A 22528-nucleotide genomic window follows, 5' to 3' on the forward strand; every position below is an offset into this window, starting at 1 on the left:
TGTGATATTGTTGCTAAATATCGCTTACTCTAAAACATTTCAATCAAAAAGATTCAGCAAAATATTTTTTAGAGATCTTTGAGTCCTATATTAATAAATTAAATGTTTTCCTTTCTCTGTTTTAAAGTTTATCATGCTAAATAATGGATCCCACTTTAGATTAGACTATCAATAAATTATCAATATGAATGATATATCAGCCAGCATCAGCTACTACTATTTTTCAAAATACATCTTCATCTTTTTAATTTTTTAGAATACCCTGTAGATTAACCATTTATCAGAGTTTGTTTATATAAGTCTAGACGTTAGCGCAAGCTGTTACCATCTAGATTGTCTGTATAATTATATATAAACTAAAAATTTATTATTTCTCAAATTTTAAAATTATTCTCTAAATTAATAAAACTAGATCTTTCCATTTACAATAATAGTTTTTGATAATTTGTTTAGAGAATAAGCCAACAAACATTTTTAAATTTTTTGATTTTTTTGATTGCCGTTCTTCCCTCATTGTAAATTTAAATTTTTTGTAAGGCATTATGAAATTATATTTACTTTTATTTTCATTTTTTTCATTTTTTTATTTTGAAGTTATTTTTATCAATTTTTATTTTTTTTACTTCAAATAATATTTGCTTTTTTCAAATAAATATTATTTTTATCACCATTTTTGAAAGTCTTTGTAATAGTAAAATGTTTTGTTTAGAATAAATAAAATACAATTTATGAAATTCAAAATATAAAATATTAAAACAATATAGAATATTATGCATCCAAGTAAAAAAGCTTAATAATTTATTTATATAAAATATAAAAAAAGCATTTCAAATATTGGTAAAAGTAAACTAAAATTATTATTTGAACAAATATATACTAACTATCATTCATCCATTCATTTTAAAGTCAAAAAAATTTAGAAAATTTAAAAATCTAAATAGTTAGAAAATTTTAAAGTCAAAAAGTTAGAAAATTTTAAATGAAAAAGTGAGTAGTTTTTAAAGAAAGTTAATTTTAACATATTAAGATATTTTAGATAATTAAAACGTTTTTTATCATATTCCAATTTTAAAAGAGCTTATAAAATTTCAAAATATTTATATTTTTTGATTGAGCGAGTTAAAGTTAGCTTTAATTGAAATAAAAAAAAAAAATTCGATAAGATTAAGAATCAAGCTGTAAAAATGAGTAATAAATAAATAAATTATCATCTTTTTAATCAAAAATATTTTAAAATAATATAGACACCAATAATTTATAAGATCACATTAAACCTAATTAAACACACTATTTTAATGATGAATAGTATGCTTATTTTCTTAAGACATTACAAGATAGATTTTAAGTTGTTGAAATTTGCTGTCCGTCTTAAACTAATTGCCAAATTTGCAATAAATTTTCAAATCACTATTCTAATCTATCTAATTAAGCAGATGAATTTAAGTATTCAGATTCTAAATCCATTCAAGTATTCGTTAAAAGCGAAAATTAGTCTATTATAAAACTCTTCTACAGAATAAATTCATTTCAATTTCAAAATTAGGAGCACTTTGATAAATTATAAGTTACCTTTGAATAAAATTTGTAAAAATCTTCTCAATATGAAGAAGAAAAACAAAGCTTCAACAGTTAATGTCTACCACACAGTAGTTTGGAGGAGGACCAAATTAAAGAAAATAACACATAATTTAATAAATCTGAATTTGAAAATGGGCAGAGTAACTATAACAATACTCTATTTAACTCCTCATATTTAAGCGAAACTTACCAATATGATGAATAAACACTATAGCTTCAAAATTTATAAAAAGGACCTTTAGAAGCAATGAGAGCAAGCTAGCTTTTATTAATTAATTAATTGTATAACTAATAAAATTTTTAAACTGAGGAATAAAACGAATAGCAGATGGAAAATTAATAACTCGACAACGAGTTTGATTAATAATATATGGAAAATTTAACTTTTGAGATTGGTTTTAGGAGCGAATGAAATAAATAATCATTCACTTTAATAACAAAAAAATTTGAGCTTTATTTTCTAGCTATTTATTAAATTTAATTCGACCCATCTACTTCTTTGAAACCCTTATTGAGAGGTGTTAAAAAAATACTTTTACAATTTAACTATTTTATTATTATTATTATTAAAATTATATACTAAAATTAATTTATTTATAAACAAATTTTGTATAATATTTATTTATATTAAATGGTTATTAATTGATCAAGTGATTCAATAAATACTAAAATCTTGAAGAATTTTTAACCATTTCTTTGTAGTGAATTTAACAAATTTTATATCTTTTATTACTTATTTTGAAGTAAGTTTCTTTCAAATTTAATTAAAATTAAGTAGTTTTTATATCTGTAAGATAAAATAATGATAATCTTGTTAGTATAATATTCATAGATATTAAGCACTTATAAAAGAAAAAATTATTAATTACCCTCAAATATTTTAAAGGTTATAGATAGATAACTTATCTTCTCATCAATTTATGGTTTTTATTAAATGGAAAGTGTAAGATGAATGACCCATCATAATTAATTTTGCTTAGTAACTCTTTAATCTTGTAATCTACTTAAATAGCCTAACCTTAGATGTCTATTTCTTAATCCTATTCAATAAAATATATATACAAATCTTATGATAAAGTAAGAAAAATATGACTTTTTATATGAAAACATTCTTATAAATGTTTACTCTTGTTAAAATTAAATATAAAATTTGTAAAATTTGATAGTTTGCAATATACTTCTTTAATCAATTAAAATAAACTATTAATTTAAAACTATTAATCATAGCAAATATTAGTAGTTAAATCAAGACCCAAACAAAATAGTAAGATTTGTTTCTCTTTTCTAATAAAAACTAACTTATTTTCTTACAAAGTAAACGCAGGAGTTTACATGCTATTTAGTTGGTAAAATACATTTCTTTAACTTCCTGATCAAAAAACACTGATGTCTTTTCAGTTCTTCTACTAAGTGAAAATTAATTTAAAATTATCATGTTTACTAAATAAAGTGGGGATAATTTTTTTAAACCAAATCATATCAATTAATTGTTTCTTTAGTAATTAGTTGTGATGTAATTAGACTCAAAAATTCAATCAAATTATATCAACATATTTTTTGTCAAGTTAAGCTTTTCCTTGCTTAATACTTTTTATCTTATCTTTCCACTTTTACTTTCTTTACTATTTCCAGCTTTTTTTTTCTTGATCATTTATTTAATTTTAGAAGTAAAAATTAATACATTCATTCTCTTGATTATTTAATTTTTTTTCCTTTTTCGAAATTTATATAAAGCGTTTATTATCCTTGGGAAATCCAGAGATTAAAAAAAGTATCAATCATTTATTTAAAAATCATAAATAGTTGATTAAAAATTATTTTTTTATGTGGAATGCCAAAAACAAAATTAAAGCTAGTTTACTCTTGTTATTTATTAAATGTTGTTTATTAAATTATATGCTGACATTTACTATTTAAATGCTCCTTTTTTAATGTAGTTTATTTTTGAGAATGAAACTATATGATAGAGATTTTAACTTATCTAAAAATAATGAAGTTATTAGAAATAAATTTGTTATTTATTTTCTTCTTATTTTTATTGTAAGGATGGATGTATTATCATCATAATTAAAAGTTTCTTCAATTATTTATTTGTTAATTAAATAATTAATCAAAGTAATAAAAATTTCTGGAATAAATTGCTAAAAAATAAGGGGAAAATTCAAAGAGTTAGTTAGATCTAATAGGAAGTAAATTATTATAACACTTATTAATAAATTTTAAGAGTGATTTTTTTTCTAAAAACAAAAGTAGTCAGTCATTGAATCACATGAAAGTAAAATAAGCTCAATTAAAAATAATGCTTTTATATTTACCAAAAAAGTATTTTTAATTTGTATTCAATTTCAGAATTAATCTTTTTTTCTTCTTATCAATATAAACGAAAGTATAAAACAAATTGTATGATTTTAAATTCATTTTTACTTCAAATTTTTTTGAGATAGAAAGGCAATAATTAATTTTCGAAGTGCATCTACTGCATTCAAAGCTTTTCTCAATATATCAAATAAATGTAAAGTAATAATGAGATAATAAAAAAAAATATCTTAAACAGCAGAGTATAAAAATTAAATTCATTATAATCTAGATAATGCTTTCTAAGATGTCATTTTATTTAATAATTTTTACCTGTATTTATCATTTAAAGATTGATTTTTATATAGATTTAGGGTTTGGCTTTTTCAATTAATTTATCCTAAAGTTAGAAGTATAAGATTATATTTTTCCATCTGAATATGCCTATCACCCAAATTTTAACGCCATAAGCATATTTTTATTTCATTTTTAAATAGGTTTTATTTTCTATATAACAGTCTTTACTTTTTCTCGACGAATTAGAAGAGATTTAAAAATTTTTTTTTGCAAAGTAATCATTATAAGGTCTATCTGTATTTTTTTTTTAATCTCAAGATTTAAAAAAGAGAATTACTTAATTTTTGTAAATTGTGGAGATTTTTAATTAATTAGACAAACATTTAGTTAAACTTGTAAAAGAATTATAAATTTATAAATTGTTTATTTGTCAATCAATTTAATGAATTAGATTAATATTATATTTGAGTATCTATCCATTAAAATAATCTTTATTTGAATATTTAAGATATTTAAAAATGAGGGATGAAGATTTTTAATTTATATTTATTTTTGAAACTAATTGACCTTATTAAAACTAAAAGAAATTATTAAAATAATATTATTAATATTAATATGATTGTTATGAAATTGCCTAATATTAAGTAGAAATGATAGAATTTAATTATTAAAAAAAAATACACAAAAGCTATTTTTAAAAATATCTTCCTTATTTATAATAATATAGACTTATAGATAATTGAAACTTTTAACTATCATCTATTTATTTACTGCTAGTCTTTCGAGTATATCCAGTTTTCTATTAATATTTAAACAGTTTTTAAAGAAAAAGATAAAATTTTATTATATTAGACAATCAATTATGAGTGCAAATTTTTTTTGGTTTTTTATTATTTATACTATTTAATTAATTTATTTCCAAAAATGCCCTTATAGATAAGCCAATTAATAAGCAATTAATTATTCACACATAATACAAATAAATAAATTAAAGATTTATTCAAATATATAAAAATATTTATTTATTTATATATTCACTTAAAAAATGTCTAATTTATTTAAATTAAATATATAAATTTTTTTGAAACAACTTTTGATGGAAGAGATAATTAACTAATTAATTATTTAATTAGTTTTAACTTAAAAACAATCAAGTGAGAAACAAACTCTTTATAAGATTTTGGTCATTCAAAAAATTGATATTTTAAAATTTCAAAATTATTTACCAGATCAATCTGCAAAAATTTAGAGCAAAAAAAGCTTAATTAATATAGTTAATCATTAAAAAGAAGTATTTGTTTAGCGATGAGCAACAGCTTGATGGGAAACATGCTTACCGAAGTGGTATGTATTTCATTTTTACTGTTTTTAAAATGGATAAACTTGCTTAGTTTTATGTTTTTTTATAGATCCTATCTAACTCCTTTTATCAATTTAGGTAATGGAAAAAGCTATTAGAGATAAACTTAAAATGTAAATGGGCCAATAGAAACCTCAAAAGGCTAAGGGTATTGAAATTAAATCAAAAGAAAGAGTTAGAGAAGACTCTGACCTCGAAGATGATGAATTCTTTGATGAAGAAGCTGAAAAGATATTGAGCAGAATGAAAGTTGAAAGAATTGATGAATTCAATAAAAAAAATGCTAAAGTTGAACAAGAAAAAAGCGGATTTGGCGAGTACAGAGAAATCAAAGAAGAAGAATTTTTAAACAGTGTAACCAAAAATAAATTCTCTGTTGTTCATTTCTATCATAACGATTTCGAAAGATGCAAGATTATTGACAAGCACTTGAGACAAATAGCTTACACCCACACTGAGTGCAAGTTCTTCTATTTAAATGCAGAAAAAGCTCCCTTCTTCATCCAAAAATTAGCAATTAGAACTCTCCCTACTATCGTATGTTTTGTTGATGGTGTCGCCAAGGATAGAATTGTAGGTTTTGGTGAATTGGGTGCTAAGGATGACTTCACCACTCTTGAACTCACAAGAAGAATTGTTAAATCAGGAGTAATCAAGCCATTAAATAAAGAAGAAAAAGGATTTAATTTGAATTTAGGTCAAAGAGGTGACTCCGATTACTCAGACGATGACTGAGCACGTATGTCTATGAACAATAAAAATCCAAATAAAAAAATAATTAAAATTTTAAAACGTAAGAGATAGAGTTTAAGTTATGAGTAAACAAACAAACGCATCTTTTCAAGTGAAAAATAAGCAAATGAATAAATTTTTATAATAATTTCTAATCAAGTATGAAAGAAAGAAATATTCATTCATAACTATTTCTTTAGTTAAATAATAAACCGCTCATTTAACCTTTAAATTACTAAAATAAGAAAATTAATTAATCAAAAATATATAAAAAAATAAATAACTAAAATAAAATTAAAATAGTTCTTATTTATTTATTGATTATTTGTGCGTGTGTATTTATTTACTTATGTATGTGTATTCATTCATTTAAGTTTGCTTTACCTTTCTTTCACTTTTGCAATCAATCTTTCTTATGCAGAAAAGTTAATATTTTTAATATTATTTAGATTTTTAAATATGTGACAATGCTTATAAGCTTAGAACATTTAAAAAATCAATAAAATATAACTCTATTCAATTAAAAAGCAAAAATATTTATTTTTATTCAATTAATATTTTTTAATATGCTATTAAATTTTGTTGTTAGTTTTTACTTTTGGAATGGTCTTGTTTTAAAAGAGTTATTTATGAAATTTTAAATTTAAAGTTAGATATTTTTTTTGATAAATTTATTCAATTAAAAGCAATACATTTATTTTTATTCAATTAATATTTTTTAATGCGTGTTTATAAATATCTTTTTTTTCATTTATGCTTATTATTAGTTTTTAATTTTATAAATTTGGAATGATCTTATTTTAAAAGAGTTATTTACATCATCAAAGTAATATTTTTTAATTTAAATCAAGGTAAGGTATTCATTCTTTTGATGATTTTGTTTTATTAAAAAACATTAAATTTATTTATATTCAGTTAATGATGATTTATAAAATATATTTTTTTGAATTTAATTTATTTTTCTTTTTAGTTTTTACTTTTGTAAATTGGGGATGGACGATCTTGATAATCTTACCTTAAAAGAGCTAGAGCATAAAAATAATTATTTTATATTTAAAGCTTATATTTTTTTTTAATTCCATTTTATTAAACACATAAATATTTTATTGAGAAATAAAAATAAGAAAATTGAGAATAAAGAAATTATTTTTTGTGATCAAAATTTAAAAATAATATATCAATATTTTATTTATAAAATGCTAGCACTTTTTTAATTTAAATCTAATTTAAAAAAATAATTTATTCTTTATTGAAAAAACTTTACTAGATATTTTTATTTATAAATTAGAATATTATGCTAAAATTTTATTGATTTATTTGATTATATTTAAGCTATAATTAGCTTTTAAAAAATAACAACTAACAGGTAAATAAATAAGCAAATAAACATATATTTGATCAAAAGGAAAATTTAGATATATTTTTAATAGCTATTGAATTAATTGAAATTAGACAATTACATATATATATTTTAGTTTATAAAATACAATTTTAGTTCAAAGTAAAATAAATATTTAAGAAATGCTTTTATACAATATTGATTAAGACGAAGGTAACTAGTAGCAAGATACTGAAAATAGATAGAATAATAACTAGGATTATAGTTATGGAAATGAATAAAGAAGATAAGTTTAGTAAATGGAATTAGAGCTTTAAAATGCAAATAATATTGATACATAATCAGAAAATAATCAATAAAAAGCCTAATAAAATTAGAAGAGTATGGTAGAAGAAATTGATGAAGGTAAACTTTTATGCGTTCTTTATAAATTAAATATAAGCTTGGCTGATCATTTTATTTAGAATTTTATTTATAATGTGTGATTAAAATAATTTATATTTGTAAAATATTAGACAAGATTAGATAGGAGAAATTCGATTAGAAAGAAAAGGAATTTAGAGATGCATAAGTAATTTATTGTAGTTGAATAGAAAAATATTGATTTTTTTATGAATATTTACAGTTGAGGGAGAAGAAGATGTGCATGAAAGTACACTTTAAGAATAAATAAATTATTGAAATAAAAAAATTAGTTGAGTAAAATACTCTAACTCTATAGTACTATGAATAGAAAAAATGTAAAATTCTAAATTTACCTTAATTTTTTATATTAAATATATATTTATTTGCATAAAAAATGATGAATTTTAATTATTTTGAAACAGATTTATAGCCAACTGATGTAAATTACTCTAGAAGTCTTTTAGAGGAATATTGTAGCTTAAGAGATAAAATTAATAAATGCAATGAAACACTGAGACAACTTAAAATTAAGAGATGGGATTCAGAAACATTTTTTTAGAATTTAAAGGATTTATAAAGATAAGAAGAAAGTTTAAGTTCATACATAAAGATTTCAGAATATACAAAGGAACAAAAGTAACAAGAAATCAAAAGAATCGAAGAATACAAGGAGTAAATCAAAAAAATTAATGATGAAATCGAAAAACTAAAAGAAAAGCATATTTAAAATAGCGATAATTACTCAACAATAAAATTATAGCTTAAAGAACAAAACTAGAAAAACGAATCCCTTAGACAATAAATTGAATCTCTCAAAAGAAATAACTGATGCTTGTTGCTAGATAGTTAGTTAGTTATACTTAGTTATACTAAATAAATAGTGTTTTAACATTTATTTAACATTAAGCTAATTATATTTATATAGATTTGTAAATTATTTTAATTATAAATAAATGCATTGTATTTAGTTAAATCTTTTTTTATTTCTCATAATTTATTTTATTTTCACTTCATTTGAATTCTAATTTTTTAAAATATCAACAATATTATAAATAATAAATTATGGCATCATTTTTAAACGAAAAATGAAATAAATTTTTTTAAAATTGTTATTAGTATTAAAAATAGAACATAAACAAAATTATAAGGTATTAGTATAATAAATATAGTAAAATATTTGCAATTTTGACATTAAACAAATTAAATAGAGTAAATAAATGCAACCTAGAGTTTAAAAATTATGTAGTTCATAAATAATACAAAATATTAATAATAATAAAAATATTCTTTTTTCCTCTGAAATATTTGATATAAATTTATAATGCTAATCTCAAAATTTTATCTAAAATTATTAGATTTAGTAAATAGAATATATGCAAGACAATATTTGGCATTTTGATGTAAAATAAATAGAGAAATGATAATTAAAAAATTAATGCTCTTCATAATTAATACAAAATATTAATTATAACTAAAATATTATTTATAGCTAGAAAAATTTAACTAATTTTTCAAATATATTTATTATGATAATCACAAATTTGTATTTAAAATTTTTATGTAAAAGGAATAATATAAATAAAATATAAAATAAAACAAATATTTTTATCTTAAGTTAACTTATAAAACCAATTAATTTTAATAAATTCATCATGAAATTAAAAGTTTTAGATTAATTAATAAATAAAATAAACTATTTTAAGATTTTTTTTATAAAATCAAATTAAATGTTTGAAGAGAAAAATATTAATGATAAATAAATCCATATTAACTCAATAATTTTAATTTACCTTATGGGTTGTTAATGTTTTTTTTTTTAAAAAAAGATTTTGATTTATATTTGCTTTTTGTAAGTCACTAAGAAATGAATTATTTTGATTATCAAACTTTTTTATTACCAATATCTAAAATTATTTTTAAAATTGAATTATTTTTTATAAAAACTGTTGTTGAAATTTAAAATGAATGAATAGAAAAATAAATAAAAATCTAAATGAGCATAGTTAGATTTTAATTTATGTTTGGAGTAAATAGTGCTCTTTCCTTTTATTTTGGAATGATAAATTGATTGATTTATATTAAGTAATTTAAAATTAATATGAGTGCAATAAATTCCGAATGAAAATTCTAAAAAGGGAAATAAGAAATGAAGAGTTTGATTAATTTTGACATAATAATTAATTAATTATTATATTCTTACACATAGACATTATATGCACAAGTAATTACATTAAAAGGATTAAATTGAGTTTATAGAGAAGAGAAAAATTAAAATAATATTTTGTTATGAATTAAGTTGAATTGGTTTTTCAATCGACTTCATCGACGTTGGAGGCACCACCAGTGGGAGCAGAGCCGCTGCCAGGGAAACCAGCACCACCCATATCAGCACCAGGGGGAACACCACCAGTAGATTGGTAGACTCTCATCATGATGGGGTTGAAGACTTCTTCCAAAGCCTTTTGCTTGTGGCTGTATTCTTCAGCTTCAGCATTGTGGTTTTCTTCGAGCCACTTGGAGGTTTCGTCGACGAGCTTTTGAACCTTTTCTCTTTCTTCAGCAGAGAACTTGTCCTTAAGCTTTTCGTCCTTAAGGGAGTTTCTGATGGAGTAGGTGTAGTTTTCAAGACCGTTCTTGGCTTCAACCTTCTTCTTTAAGGCTTCATCTTCACCCTTGAATTTTTCAGCTTCCTTGATAAGTCTGTCGATTTCATCTTGGGATAATCTACCCTTTTGGTTGGTGATGGTAATCTTGTTGGACTTGGAAGTACCCTTATCAGTGGCAGTAACGTTGAGGATACCGTTTTCATCAATATCGAAGGAGACTTCGATTTGAGGAACACCTCTGGGAGCAGGGGCAATACCGTCGAGGTTGAACTTACCCAAGAGATGGTTATCCTTGGTCATGGGTCTTTCACCTTCGAAGACTTGAATGAGGACACCAGGTTGGTTATCAGCATAAGTGGTGAAGACTTGGGACTTCTTGGTGGGGATGGTGGTGTTTCTGGGGATCAAGACAGTCATGACTTGACCAGCAGTTTCGATACCCATGGAAAGAGGGGTAACGTCGAGAAGAAGGACGTCTTGGATGTGTTCAGAACCAGAACCAGTCAAGATAGCAGCTTGAATGGCAGCACCGTAAGCGACGGCTTCATCGGGGTTGATGGATCTGTTGGGTTCCTTACCGTTGAAGAATTCGGTAATGAGTTGGATGACCTTGGGGATACGAGTGGAACCACCGACGAGGACGACTTCGTGGACTTGGTTCTTGGCCATACCGGAGTCCTTGAGGACCTTTTCGACAGGGGGGATACATTCCTTGAACATAGAAAGACATAATTCTTCGAATTTGGGTCTGGAGATGACCATCATGAAATCTTCGGAATCAGCCAAAGCATCGACTTCGATGGTGGCTTGAGCAGAAGAAGAAAGAATTCTTTTAGCTCTTTCGCATTGAGTTCTTAATCTTCTCATGGCTCTGGGGTTTTCTCTGATATCGATGTTCTTCTTCTTTAAGAAGTCAGCAGCGCAGAATTCGACGAGCTTGTTATCGAAATCTTCACCACCCAAGTGAGTATCACCAGCAGTGGCCTTGACTTCGAAGATACCGTCATCAAGAGTAAGGAGGGAGACATCGAAAGTACCACCACCCAAATCGAAGATGAGGACGTTCTTTTCACCTTGACCCTTCTTGTCCAAACCGTAAGCAATAGCGGCGGCAGTGGGTTCGTTGATGATTCTCAAAACGTTCAAACCAGCGATGGCACCAGCATCCTTGGTAGCTTGTCTTTGGGAGTCATTGAAGTAAGCAGGGACGGTAATGACGGCGTTCTTGATTTACTTGGTCAAGAAGGCTTCAGCGATTTCTCTCATCTTAACGAGAACCATGGAAGAGATTTCTTCAGCGTGGAACTTCTTGACTTCACCTTTGTGCTTAACGACGATCTTGGGCTTGTCATCAGGACCAGCTTCAACCTTGAAGGGCCATAACTTGATATCCTTTTGGACGACGGTTTCATTGAACTTTCTACCGATAAGTCTCTTGGCATCAAAAACGGTGTTGGTAGGATTTCTAGCAACTTAGTTCTTGGCGGCATCACCAATAAGTCTTTCAGTTTCGGTGAATGCAACGTAAGAGGGAGTGGTTCTGTTACCTTAATCGTTAGCAATGATTTCAACTCTGTCGTTAATGAAAACACCAACGCAGGAGTAAGTAGTACCTAAATCGATACCGATACCGATACCACCTTCAGCTTTCTTGTCAGCCATTTTTATTTATTATGTTTATTTTGCTTGATTTTGTTTGTTTTTAAATTCTTTTTGGAGAAAGAAATTAGGATTTTTTATTAATTTAATTAATTATGACTATTCACTATATCTTTAACTTTTGAAAATTTAAAAAATTCAAGTCTCTTTGTTATTCGAGAAGATTCATATCTTTCTTCGCCAGTTAATAATCAATTAACTTTTGCACCACTTCTAGAATCCTTCGCTTCTACTTTTAATTTGATTTCATTCATAATTCTCTGTATCTTCTCTTAACTCCTTCCAATTTATTAATAATCGAAGTAATATCTAACATTCTAACCTTCTAACTTTCTAATCGAATCTTTTTCTTAATAACAAATTTATTTAAAAATATTTTTTACTGCTTCTTTTTCTTTCTTCACTTCCATTAATTAGCATCTAAATTTTAATTTTGTAATACCTCCTTTAATTATTTTCAATCTTTTCACTGCATAATCGGCATCTATCATCTCTCTTCTTAATTTTAATATCAATAATTCTTTTTAACATATTAAAATTCTTAATCTTTTGACATTTTTATCTTCTTTACTTTCCACCACTCCACATTTAAAAGCTTCACCTTATTTCCATATTTTTCATTCTAGATATTTATAAAAAGGTCATATTAGTGATATGTCTGTCCACTCAAAGTATAAAACAAGCAAAAGAAGCCATAGCATAAGCAGTTTATGACACAATCTCATAAAAAATTCAAAATACAAACTGAAAAAATAAATCCTTACTCATAAGAAAAACTTCGCATTTATTGTATAGTTATTTGATAAGCCAAAGCTGAAGCAAAAAATAGAATTTAAAATTAAAAAAAGCAAAAACAATTCATAAAATAAAAATATTTTTAAAACTCCTTCAGTCTTCTATATTTAAAATAGAATGAATGAGTGCAAACAAAATCAATAATAGCTAACTTTTTTTAGAAAATTTGAATTTTTGTATTAAAGTTTGTTATTGAGAATCCAAAAACTTGTGGGAAAAATAATAGAAATATTTAAAAAGCAGGCTTTTTTAGATATAAATAGTATAAGTAAATATAATATTTTGCATATATAAAACAGTTGTAAAAGCTAATTACTAACAAATATGGATTGAGTTTTTAGGTTATTTATGAACTAAAAAAAGAAGACATGATATCAGTAATAAAAGCATGACATAGCAAATAGTATGTGACAACATACAATATATTTTAAATTCCAAAATAGAAGCATTATCGATCAAATTATATATTTGACAATACACTTTTATTTCTTTTTAATAGAATTTTAGACTAAACCAACGAAAAAAAAAAAATCTTTTGTGAGAAATTTAGAATTATTAAGGAAGTTTAAATTTTTTTTCTATTACTTTCGTATTTTTTTAGAATTTTTTCTTCTACAAATATAAAAAATATGATTAAAAGCATCTAATTTTTTAGTCTTATTGAGTTATTCGCTCACCATCTATCTTGCAATCAAACAATCTTTAAATTTCATTTGCAAATAAATTTATTTTATAGTGATGATACTTACTTTCTAAAAAAGAAGTATTTGAATGAATAATTGACTTTTTGTAAAGAATTCATAATTTATTTGAGTTTTGATATTTTGAAGTAGTACTATTAATAATTCCATCTGTTTCACCAAGAATTAATAAATAACACATGTCTAGCCAATCTTCAACTAACTAATAGGAATTTTAATCCAATCAACAAGCAAATATGCAATAAACAATACCCGAGTATGTTGCTCCTCAACAACATGAACATTTTTAGCAAACCACAGATATTTAAATTGCAATAAAGGAAGCATACAAAGAAAAATCTGCAAAATACGCCAATTTTTTCAACGATTATACAAGTGAATACAAACTTTTAAAAGTATGAAATTTTGTGACAGCTTTTTTAAAATTTACTAAATATTCATCAACATTTTATATTTAAAAATGGTTTATTTTAATTGTTGGTATTTAATGCTATAAAAATCTTATCTTTCTAAGGTTTTTTCTTCTTGTTCTCATTATCTTAGGCAGTTTTTAAAATCCCCCACCATATTATCAAAATGCCATAAAGAGTTGAAATAAGATTTTATGTTATGGTTTTTTTTGTTTAAATTTCAACAAATAAACTGAATTTTCCAATTATATTTAGAAAATAACTCACGAATGCTAAGTTAAGTGCTATGCAAATGAAGCCCTTAGCATTAAGGAGTCAGAATCATGCGCTAGATCTTGCCTAAGACCTTATTTGACCTTTAAAAAAATCACAGGAGAAAAACTATAAAATTGCGAAGTAAATATAAATAAATTTGCTTTTATACTCTCTTATAGAATAAGTAGAGTTTCTTTAAACAATAGAAGGATATTTTAAAAAGGCCTTTAAAAAATATTATCAGCTTCTTTCATTTTAAATACCTAAATAGCTTTAATTGTTAAAAAATATTTTCTATTATTAATTAGGACTTATTTTAAAGAGAAGAATCCAAATGCACATCTGTCAATCTAGACACTAAATGTATAAATATATAAACAATTCCATTTTATTTTTTAGAATTAAAAAGAATTTTAATATCAAGAAAACCTCTTCAATCGCTATAAAATAAATAAAACTAAATTTTACGTTTTAAATTCACTTGATATTAGAATATTTAGAGTTTATTTTTGCATTAAATTTCAATAAAATAAAAGTATTTTATTTTTGATATTAGAATTTTATTTATTTACAATTTGTAAGCGATATTAGAATATTTGCTTTTATTAAATAGAATGCTATAGCATGCTCAACGAAAAATTAGCACAATGTCTTAAGCAAAATGCAGGATTTTATTCTAAAACTTATGCCAAAATCTTTAAGGAGTTTGATTCTATCGTTGAATATTGATAAAAAAGCACTTGACTTTAAATTTTGCTTTTGTAAAAGAGATACTAACAAAAAAGATGTTTCTTTAGCGTCTCTAAAGTAAATGAAAATACATGTAAACATACAAAACACATTCATAAAAAATATTTGGTTTAAAACCAAGAATTAAATTTATCAATAAAACTTATTATTTGTATTGCTTTAATTAATTTCATCAAATAAATTAATATCATGAATGAATGAACTCATTTATTTGTTTATTTATCGCTTCTAAATTAACAAACCAAATTTTAAAATTAATTGTAAAATTTAAATTTAATAGACAAATAAATAATAAATTAATTAATTATTCCTAAATATCTTTTCTAAGATTGTAAAAAGATTTGCGAATGAGTAAAATAAAAAACTCAATAATTAATTGATATTTTCATAAATAAATCGAATAATTTAAAAAAAACATATCTTTTTAATTTTTAATTATGACGTACGTGTTTAATAAAAATTTTTAAGTTATAAACAAAAAAATAGTAAATTGTCTAGCATTCAAATACTCTAAAATTTCTTTCTCAAAATCAAATCGATTTTTCTGACCAAATAATTTGTTATAAAGTTTCTCTGAAAATATGCCATTTTAAAGTGATCAAGAACATTCAATTTTAATGTTATTATTTCAATTCATAAATTTATATTTGGCCAAATTAATTTAATCAGATGCAAATTTAAATTCTAAAATTAGAATTTTTATTATTTGATCCATTCTATCTATCTATTATGAATTTTAAAAAGAATTTTTCTATTTTCTTTGAGAAAAAATAAAAATTTATTACTTTGTAAACTTAAATTTATAATTTCGTTTAATTTTATTTTTGATAAGTAAATTTATATCTGAGAAAGCAAAATTTTAAGACTTAAAATAATTTTTTTTACATAATTATAAAATTAATTTAATATTTAAATTTTTATTATTATCGAGTGTTATTAGATGATGATTTACTTTAAATTTATAATATATCAATTAAATATTTTTTATTTAATTCATAATAAATTTATTTGTAACTCTTTACTTCAATTATTGATTTACTTACTTTATTAATTTTTTAAATTAAAATCTTTAGTTATTTATTTATAAATTAATTTCATTGATTATTTTTTTTGCTTAAAAAAATTATTATTAACTTAATTAGACTTTTTTATTCAATAAAAAATTAACTATTAAGTTAATGTTTTTTTTAATTTCAATAAATAAAAATTAGTATTTAAAAAGAATAGCTTCAGTCAAAATTTTAATTATAAAATATGTTTTATTTTAAAAATTATATTATTAAAAAATAAATAAATTTTATTTTTTATCAAAATTATTTTGATTGGAAATGTTTAATTTTAATGAAATATTTCTCATTTAAGCTCATATTTAGATTATATTCTTCAATAGATTTAATATTTATTAATCAATCAAATTTTTATAAATATAAAATAATATTTAAATCTAAAAATTTAGCTGTATTTTTAGCTAAATACTCATAGAGAAATTTAATACATTAAATTAGTTTTTATCTTTCTAACTCAATTTAATTAATTATGTAATTTCTCTATAAATAAGACAAATCAGTTATAATTTAAACCTAACTGATGAACTGAACCATAACTGAGCAGGAGTAGATCAACCTCAATTTACAAAATTTTTAAATATTTGGATAGTTTTTTTAGCTCAGTGAAAAAAATTTAAGTAAAAGCCTATTTTTAGCATTTTATAGGAAATAATTTATCATTTTAAAAACCATATTAAATTGATAAAAAATAATATTAATTATTTAATTTTAATATATTTAAATAGTTAATTATATACATAAATATCTGATATATAAAAATATTTTAACTCAATTTTAATAGTTATTTTTTTTCTTTAAACTGATTATTATGCTAAAATAAATTTATTATTTTCAGGTTAATTAAGCAATTAACTTTTTAAAATAGATCATTTTAAAAAAAGAACTAGTAAGACCGATTTAATAACTTTAAGACAAATTAACACTCTAATATTTATACCATTTCAGTTTGTATTAATTTAAATAGTATTCAATCTTATCAAAATTTGATCTTAATTTAATAATTGAAAAAAATAATGTTCAAAGAATTTATTTGTTTTATTAAATATTAGTATATTTTATTTTTATTAAAGATATTTTTAAAATTCTAGTTATTACTTGAAATATTTTTCTTGAATGTTATATTTCTTCAGAAATTGATGCTAAATACTTATTATTTTATTTATTGATGAAATACTATATGTTTAAATACTAAATTTTATACTAAAAAATCATAGTCTAAATGATAAATATTAATTTTAAAATTAAATGCTTATTGAGACATTTTTATTTATTAAAAATATTGGGATTAAATTATTTATTTATCAATTTATTAGGTTCAAAATAATAACTAGGCACTTTCAACAAAATTATTTAAAAAAAAAATATAAAAAAAACTGATTAGTCTTAGCAAATAAACTTTTCTCTTGTTTTATTTGTTTGATAAAATTTGAAATATAAAGAATGAATGTTTAAAGAATTAAAAAAATAATCCAGTAATAAATTTTATAGTAGCATTTATCTTGTTGTGTTGGTTGATAATATGTAGATTAATTTAAATATCTTTCAATATACTAAGTGAGATATGTATAATTAAGATTATTATCAATTGAATTTATTTAAACAAAGCAAAAGAAGAGGAAAATAAATATCCCTCCAAAAAATGAAGCGATTTGATTATGATGGAGTGTGCGGGAATGAGTTTGGCATAAATGATTTAGTTAATTTGTAATTAAATCAAAAAATTCTTAAATTTTAATCAATAATTTAATGAGCTGAATAATGTGTGAGTATTTTTATGTTTACATATCTCATCAAAAAAAATCAAATCTTATAAAAAAATAAAATCAAAAAGTTTAATTTAGCCTAAAAAGTTGAATAATTCCGCGAAATAAATATATCAAAATAAAAACAAAAATAATATTAAGTTAAAATGTCTTTTAGCAATATCTCAGAAGCTCTTCAGACTTTCCTTTCTGCTAACGACTTGAATGCAAGATCTCAAGCTGAACAATTCCTCAACTCTATCCCTGAAAAAGATTTCTAAGGTGGCATCTAGCAATATCTTTCAGCCCTAGACTTACAAGACGAAAAAGTAAATAATTAATTCTTTTCTCCCATTATGCTAGTTTCTCCTCTTTTTTTTAGATAATCAATCATTCATTTTATAAAACTTAAATAAAGCTCTGCGAATTAGCTGCTTTGTTATTGAAAAAGCAATACATTGATAAGGATGAAAATTTATAAAAGATTTCCGATAATATTCTAGGAGAAATAGTTTAGAAGGTAGAATAATCCATCAACGAAAATCGTAAAACCCTCTACATTAAGAGAGCTTGCGAAATTTTGGTTAAGCTCTATACCAACAAGAATGGCTTAGGTCAATTAATGCAACTTATTTAAAAGTTCTCTCAAGCTACCACTTCTAACTTAAAGATTGGTCTTATGTATCTCATAGAAATAATTTGTGAATACTCTTTTAATGATGAAGAACTCATGAAATATTCAGGAGAACTCTCTGCAATCTTCTCAAAGTTCATGGAAGACTCTGATGTTAAGGTAATTGAACATTAAATATTTTAAATTCTTAAAAAAGTAGATTTAATACTTACTTTATTGATTGTTCTCTCTATTGTAATATGATTTTCACATAAAAGATTTGTTTTAGAATAATTAGTTTATTCCTATTAAAATCTTTACAATAAAATGAAAAATGCTTGCAAAAAAGATGTGTTTTTATTAAAATTTTATTTTTTATCATAGGTAAGAGCTGAAACTTTCAAGAGCTTGACTGGTTTCCTCTGTTCTATTGAAGAAGAAGGTCTTTTGAAGAACTTCGAAGGCGTTTTCCCTACTTTAATTAGCAAGTGTGTTGAATGCATCTAAGCTGATGAAGAAGCCGGATCTACTTCCTTGAACTCTTTGGTTGATTTGATTGACATTCACCCTAAATTCGTTAAGCCCATTACTTACGAATTATTGAACTTATTTACTGAAATTATTTCAACCAAGCAACTTTCAGACTCTCTTAGAATTAAAGGTAAAGCAAATTAGATATTTATTATTTTAAAATAGCCAATCAGAATATTCAACTAAAGAAAGCAAAAAAGAAAAAATTCTTCCTTTTGATTAATATGAATCAATAACAAAAAAATGTTATATCTGAATATAGAAAGAATAATTATTTATTTATTTAAAATTTACAAATTGATTCATAATTCATCTAATTTATTTTTAGAAATCTCTCCATAAACATAAGCAAAAAAAAAAAAAATAGCAATTTAAATATCATAAAAAAATAATCAAATTAAAAATTGAATTGAATTTAATTTAATTTAATTTATAAAATTCATTTAATAAATTAAACAAGGTTTATCTGGCATTCTTTCAATTTGCTCAAGCTAGAGTGCCTAAGTTAGAAAAGGAGACATCTTCAAAACTAAGACAGCTCCTGCCCTTATCAAGATGATGGCTGAAGTAGACAGCCTTAGCTTAGAAGAATGGACTGAAGAATTAGACGATGAAGCTCTCTCAAAAAATGATCCTGCAAGTGCTGCTGAAGAAACCCTTGCTAAAATTGGTTACGAATTGACAAACAAGTACATGCTTCCAATTTTCATTCCTTTAATTAAAGAATGTATTGCTGCTGGTAGCTGGAATACTATTCATGCTGGTTTAGTTGCAATTGCTAACTTAACTGAAGGCACAGCTGAGAACTTCAAGAATGATTTACCCCAAATTGTCGCGTAATACATTTTTATTATCTTAAACTTAATTAAATTAAAAATAAAAATATAATAGTATGGTTCAATCTCAAGAATCAAATCCTCACCCAAGAGTCTAATATAGCGTCTTAACAGCTTACTCCCTTTTATGCACTGAATTCACAGTAAACATTTTATCTAAAACATTTTTACAAACAAAAATTGAAAAAAATTAGAATTATAATAAAACTAAAACGATAGTAAAAAATTTTGATAAATTAAAAATTTTAGCACAAAATTAATTTAAGCAATTTTGATAAAAATGGTTTAATTAAACGAAATTTTAGACTTTAACAAAAAATTAGCATTTTTTAAGATAAATTTGCTTTAGTTTTGAAATAAAACTTAATAAAAAAGAAATAAAAAATTTATGAAAAAAATACAAAATTTAAATTAAAAAATATTTTCTTCATTAAAATAGCCTGATATTCAACAAAACCACGGAGATCTTATTTTGAACTTCATCTTGAAGAACTTAGAGAGCACTAACTCAAAGTTGAAACACAGAAGTATTTCATCTATCATCAATTTCTGCAAGGAATTGATTGAATAAGACGAAGACTGCGAAATTATCAAAACTTATGCTGATAAGTTGTTATAAGGTGTCTCTTAAACTTTCGAAAAATGTTTGAGCGAAAACAATCAAAGAACTTTAGAAGAAACTTTGATTTGTCTTTCTACTGTTGCTGTTACTTTAGAAACTGAATTTGTTAAGTACTACAATAATTTCATGCCTGGTTTATAGACTCTCATCCAAACTTTACCTGCCACTAATGCTCAATAAATTAGTATCCGTACTCACACTATTGAATGCATGGGATACCTATTAACTGCTGTTCGCAAAAACAAAGAACTCTTCCTAAGAGACAGTGAAATTATCATGAATGCTCTCCTTTCTATGTAAAATGATGCAAAGATGGAAAAGGATGATCCTCACCACTCACCCATTTTAGTTGTCTACGCACAAATTGCTGATGCTATGAAAGAAGGTTTCTCCAAGTTTTTACCTGCTATTATTTAGAAGATCCTTCAAGGTGCCAGCATCAGCATTGATCTTGTTGCTGAAGATGTTATCGATGGTGCTACTTAAAAGGAAGATTATGACAAGAGCAAATTCGTTAAGTACAATTTTGATTTAGGTTTGTTGGGCGGCATGAAGACTTTATAATTGAATATGGCTGCTTTAGAATAAAAGATTGAAGCTTTCCATACTTTATACGCTGTTGCTGATGCTACCAAGACTGCATTCCTTCCTTATGTTGAATAATCTTTGGAAATCGTCACTAAGCACATCAGTTTCAAGCACTCTAGAGATATCTCTGAAACTTGTATTAAGACTTTTAAGTGTTTGATGGCTGCTTGTGGAAATGACCAAGCTAAAATATCTGCAATTTTTAACAACATTGCTCCTACTTTATTACAACTTTTAACTAACTCTGTTTCTTAAAGCAATGCCGATGATGTTTACATTCTTATTGTTAATATTGCTGAATGCTATAAAACTTTTGTCAACAATTCTGGCATCAATCTTGAAGTTGTTGAAAAGATCACTCAATAAGCAGCTTAATCTTTGAAGATCGCTGCTGATCTTAAAAAATAAGTTATCAAGTAATTTGCTAACGAAGACATGGACGATGATGCTTAAGCTCTCTTCGAAGAACAATACGATGAAGCTAACTCCATTTTAAATGGTAAAAAAATATTATTTCAAGAGTAAAAATTATTTATTTTAATTTTATTATAAAAAATAAAGGCATGCTCGATTTCATTCCTTAAACTGTTAAGCTCTTCCCTACTTTAGAAGCCGTCATTGTAAATAACTTTTTACCTGATTACTATGCTGCCTTCACTAAAGAAACCTGCTCTGACAACGAAATCAACCTCGCACTTTGCGTCTTCAGTGAATTATTCTAATACTGTTCTGAGCCTGTATATTTTTTTCAAATAAAATACATATTAAATTAACTAAATATTTAAAATAGATTTTCTAAAGAGCCTACGTTGATATGGCCAAGAAATATTTAGATTATGCTAAGGATTATGAAAACAACGATATAAAGTAAACTGCTGTATTTGGTTTAGGAGTTGTTGCCAAGAGATCCACTCATGCTTAATTCTAACAATTCTACCAAGACTCACTTACTATTTTATCTGGCTTGTTCACTAACCCTGCATTCTAATAACCAGAAGTTGCTTGTGTCTTCGAAAATATTTTGGCATCTTTATTCAAGATTGCTGTATTCTAAATTCAAGATGAAGCCACCAGATCTGAAGTCTTATCTAAATGTTTACCTCGTTTACCTTTGAAAGAAGATGTTGTTGAAGCTTAAAATTTACATGAATTACTTCTTAAATTATTACAAGAAAACAATCCTATTATTTGCAGCAATGCTAATGTTAATAGCTTAGCCCTCGAAGCTGTTAATAGAATAAAAACTCATATCAGTTAAAACCCAGAATCTGAAATCTTAAAGTAAGCTAGCAAGGCCTTAATCTAACTTTGAATAGTTTGATTTAAAATAAATATATTGAATACCAT

The 22528-nt window shown here is 24.0% G+C and overlaps 9 protein-coding genes across 9 annotated transcripts; 6 read left to right on the forward strand and 3 right to left on the reverse strand. All coding sequences in view use genetic code 6, as the record gives it.

Annotated features, from left to right (window-relative positions):
• Positions 1–188: 188 nt before the first annotated feature.
• TTHERM_000105069 (transmembrane protein, putative) lies at positions 189–677 on the forward strand (the record flags this gene model as incomplete). Its single annotated transcript, XM_012796633.1, has 1 exon — positions 189–677. The coding sequence occupies one exon, from the start codon at positions 189–191 to the stop codon at positions 675–677; it is 489 nt and encodes a 162-aa protein (XP_012652087.1).
• Positions 678–1139: 462 nt separating this feature from the next.
• Positions 1140–1990, forward strand: TTHERM_00105070 (hypothetical protein; the record flags this gene model as incomplete). The annotated part of the gene is made up of 2 exons (XM_001012259.2): positions 1140–1188; positions 1245–1990. The coding sequence occupies exons 1-2, from the start codon at positions 1185–1187 to the stop codon at positions 1988–1990; spliced, it is 750 nt and encodes a 249-aa protein (XP_001012259.2). The 5' UTR covers positions 1140–1184.
• A 548-nt stretch (positions 1991–2538) lies between these two features.
• Positions 2539–4477, reverse strand: TTHERM_000105089 (hypothetical protein; the record flags this gene model as incomplete). The annotated part of the gene is made up of 2 exons (XM_012796634.1): positions 4207–4477; positions 2539–2618 (listed from the first exon to the last, which is right to left on the reverse strand). Exons 1-2 carry the CDS (start codon positions 4358–4360, stop codon positions 2539–2541), a joined length of 234 nt encoding a protein of 77 aa, XP_012652088.1. The 5' UTR covers positions 4361–4477.
• A 998-nt stretch (positions 4478–5475) lies between these two features.
• TTHERM_00105090 (phosducin (Phd)-like, thioredoxin (TRX) domain protein) lies at positions 5476–6265 on the forward strand (the record flags this gene model as incomplete). The annotated part of the gene is made up of 2 exons (XM_001012261.3): positions 5476–5514; positions 5609–6265. The coding sequence occupies 2 exons, from the start codon at positions 5476–5478 to the stop codon at positions 6263–6265; spliced, it is 696 nt and encodes a 231-aa protein (XP_001012261.1).
• A 1518-nt stretch (positions 6266–7783) lies between these two features.
• On the forward strand, positions 7784–8835 carry TTHERM_00105100 (hypothetical protein; the record flags this gene model as incomplete). The annotated part of the gene is made up of 4 exons (XM_001012262.3): positions 7784–8006; positions 8117–8172; positions 8227–8341; positions 8429–8835. 4 exons carry the CDS (start codon positions 7784–7786, stop codon positions 8833–8835), a joined length of 801 nt encoding a protein of 266 aa, XP_001012262.3.
• A 1480-nt stretch (positions 8836–10315) lies between these two features.
• TTHERM_00105110 (heat shock 70 kDa protein) lies at positions 10316–12274 on the reverse strand (the record flags this gene model as incomplete). The annotated part of the gene is made up of 1 exon (XM_001012263.3): positions 10316–12274. The coding sequence occupies one exon, from the start codon at positions 12272–12274 to the stop codon at positions 10316–10318; it is 1959 nt and encodes a 652-aa protein (XP_001012263.1).
• Positions 12275–12462: 188 nt separating this feature from the next.
• TTHERM_000105129 (hypothetical protein) lies at positions 12463–12762 on the reverse strand (the record flags this gene model as incomplete). The annotated part of the gene is made up of 2 exons (XM_012796635.1): positions 12463–12614; positions 12714–12762. 2 exons carry the CDS (start codon positions 12760–12762, stop codon positions 12463–12465), a joined length of 201 nt encoding a protein of 66 aa, XP_012652089.1.
• Positions 12763–13946: 1184 nt separating this feature from the next.
• Positions 13947–15161, forward strand: TTHERM_00105130 (Tim10/DDP family zinc finger protein; the record flags this gene model as incomplete). The annotated part of the gene is made up of 4 exons (XM_001012265.3): positions 13947–14162; positions 14433–14573; positions 14741–14795; positions 15046–15161. 4 exons carry the CDS (start codon positions 13947–13949, stop codon positions 15159–15161), a joined length of 528 nt encoding a protein of 175 aa, XP_001012265.1.
• A 2997-nt stretch (positions 15162–18158) lies between these two features.
• On the forward strand, positions 18159–22493 carry TTHERM_00105150 (Kap beta 3 protein, putative; the record flags this gene model as incomplete). Its single annotated transcript, XM_001012267.3, has 8 exons — positions 18159–18320; positions 18410–18784; positions 18989–19265; positions 19596–19971; positions 20027–20114; positions 20411–21680; positions 21743–21918; positions 21972–22493. The coding sequence occupies 8 exons, from the start codon at positions 18159–18161 to the stop codon at positions 22491–22493; spliced, it is 3246 nt and encodes a 1081-aa protein (XP_001012267.2).
• Between the last annotated feature and the right edge of the window lie 35 nt (positions 22494–22528).

This window comes from Tetrahymena thermophila (genome assembly GCF_000189635.1).
Source record: "Tetrahymena thermophila SB210 genomic scaffold scf_8254716, whole genome shotgun sequence".
Lineage (NCBI taxonomy): Eukaryota > Ciliophora > Oligohymenophorea > Hymenostomatida > Tetrahymenidae > Tetrahymena > Tetrahymena thermophila.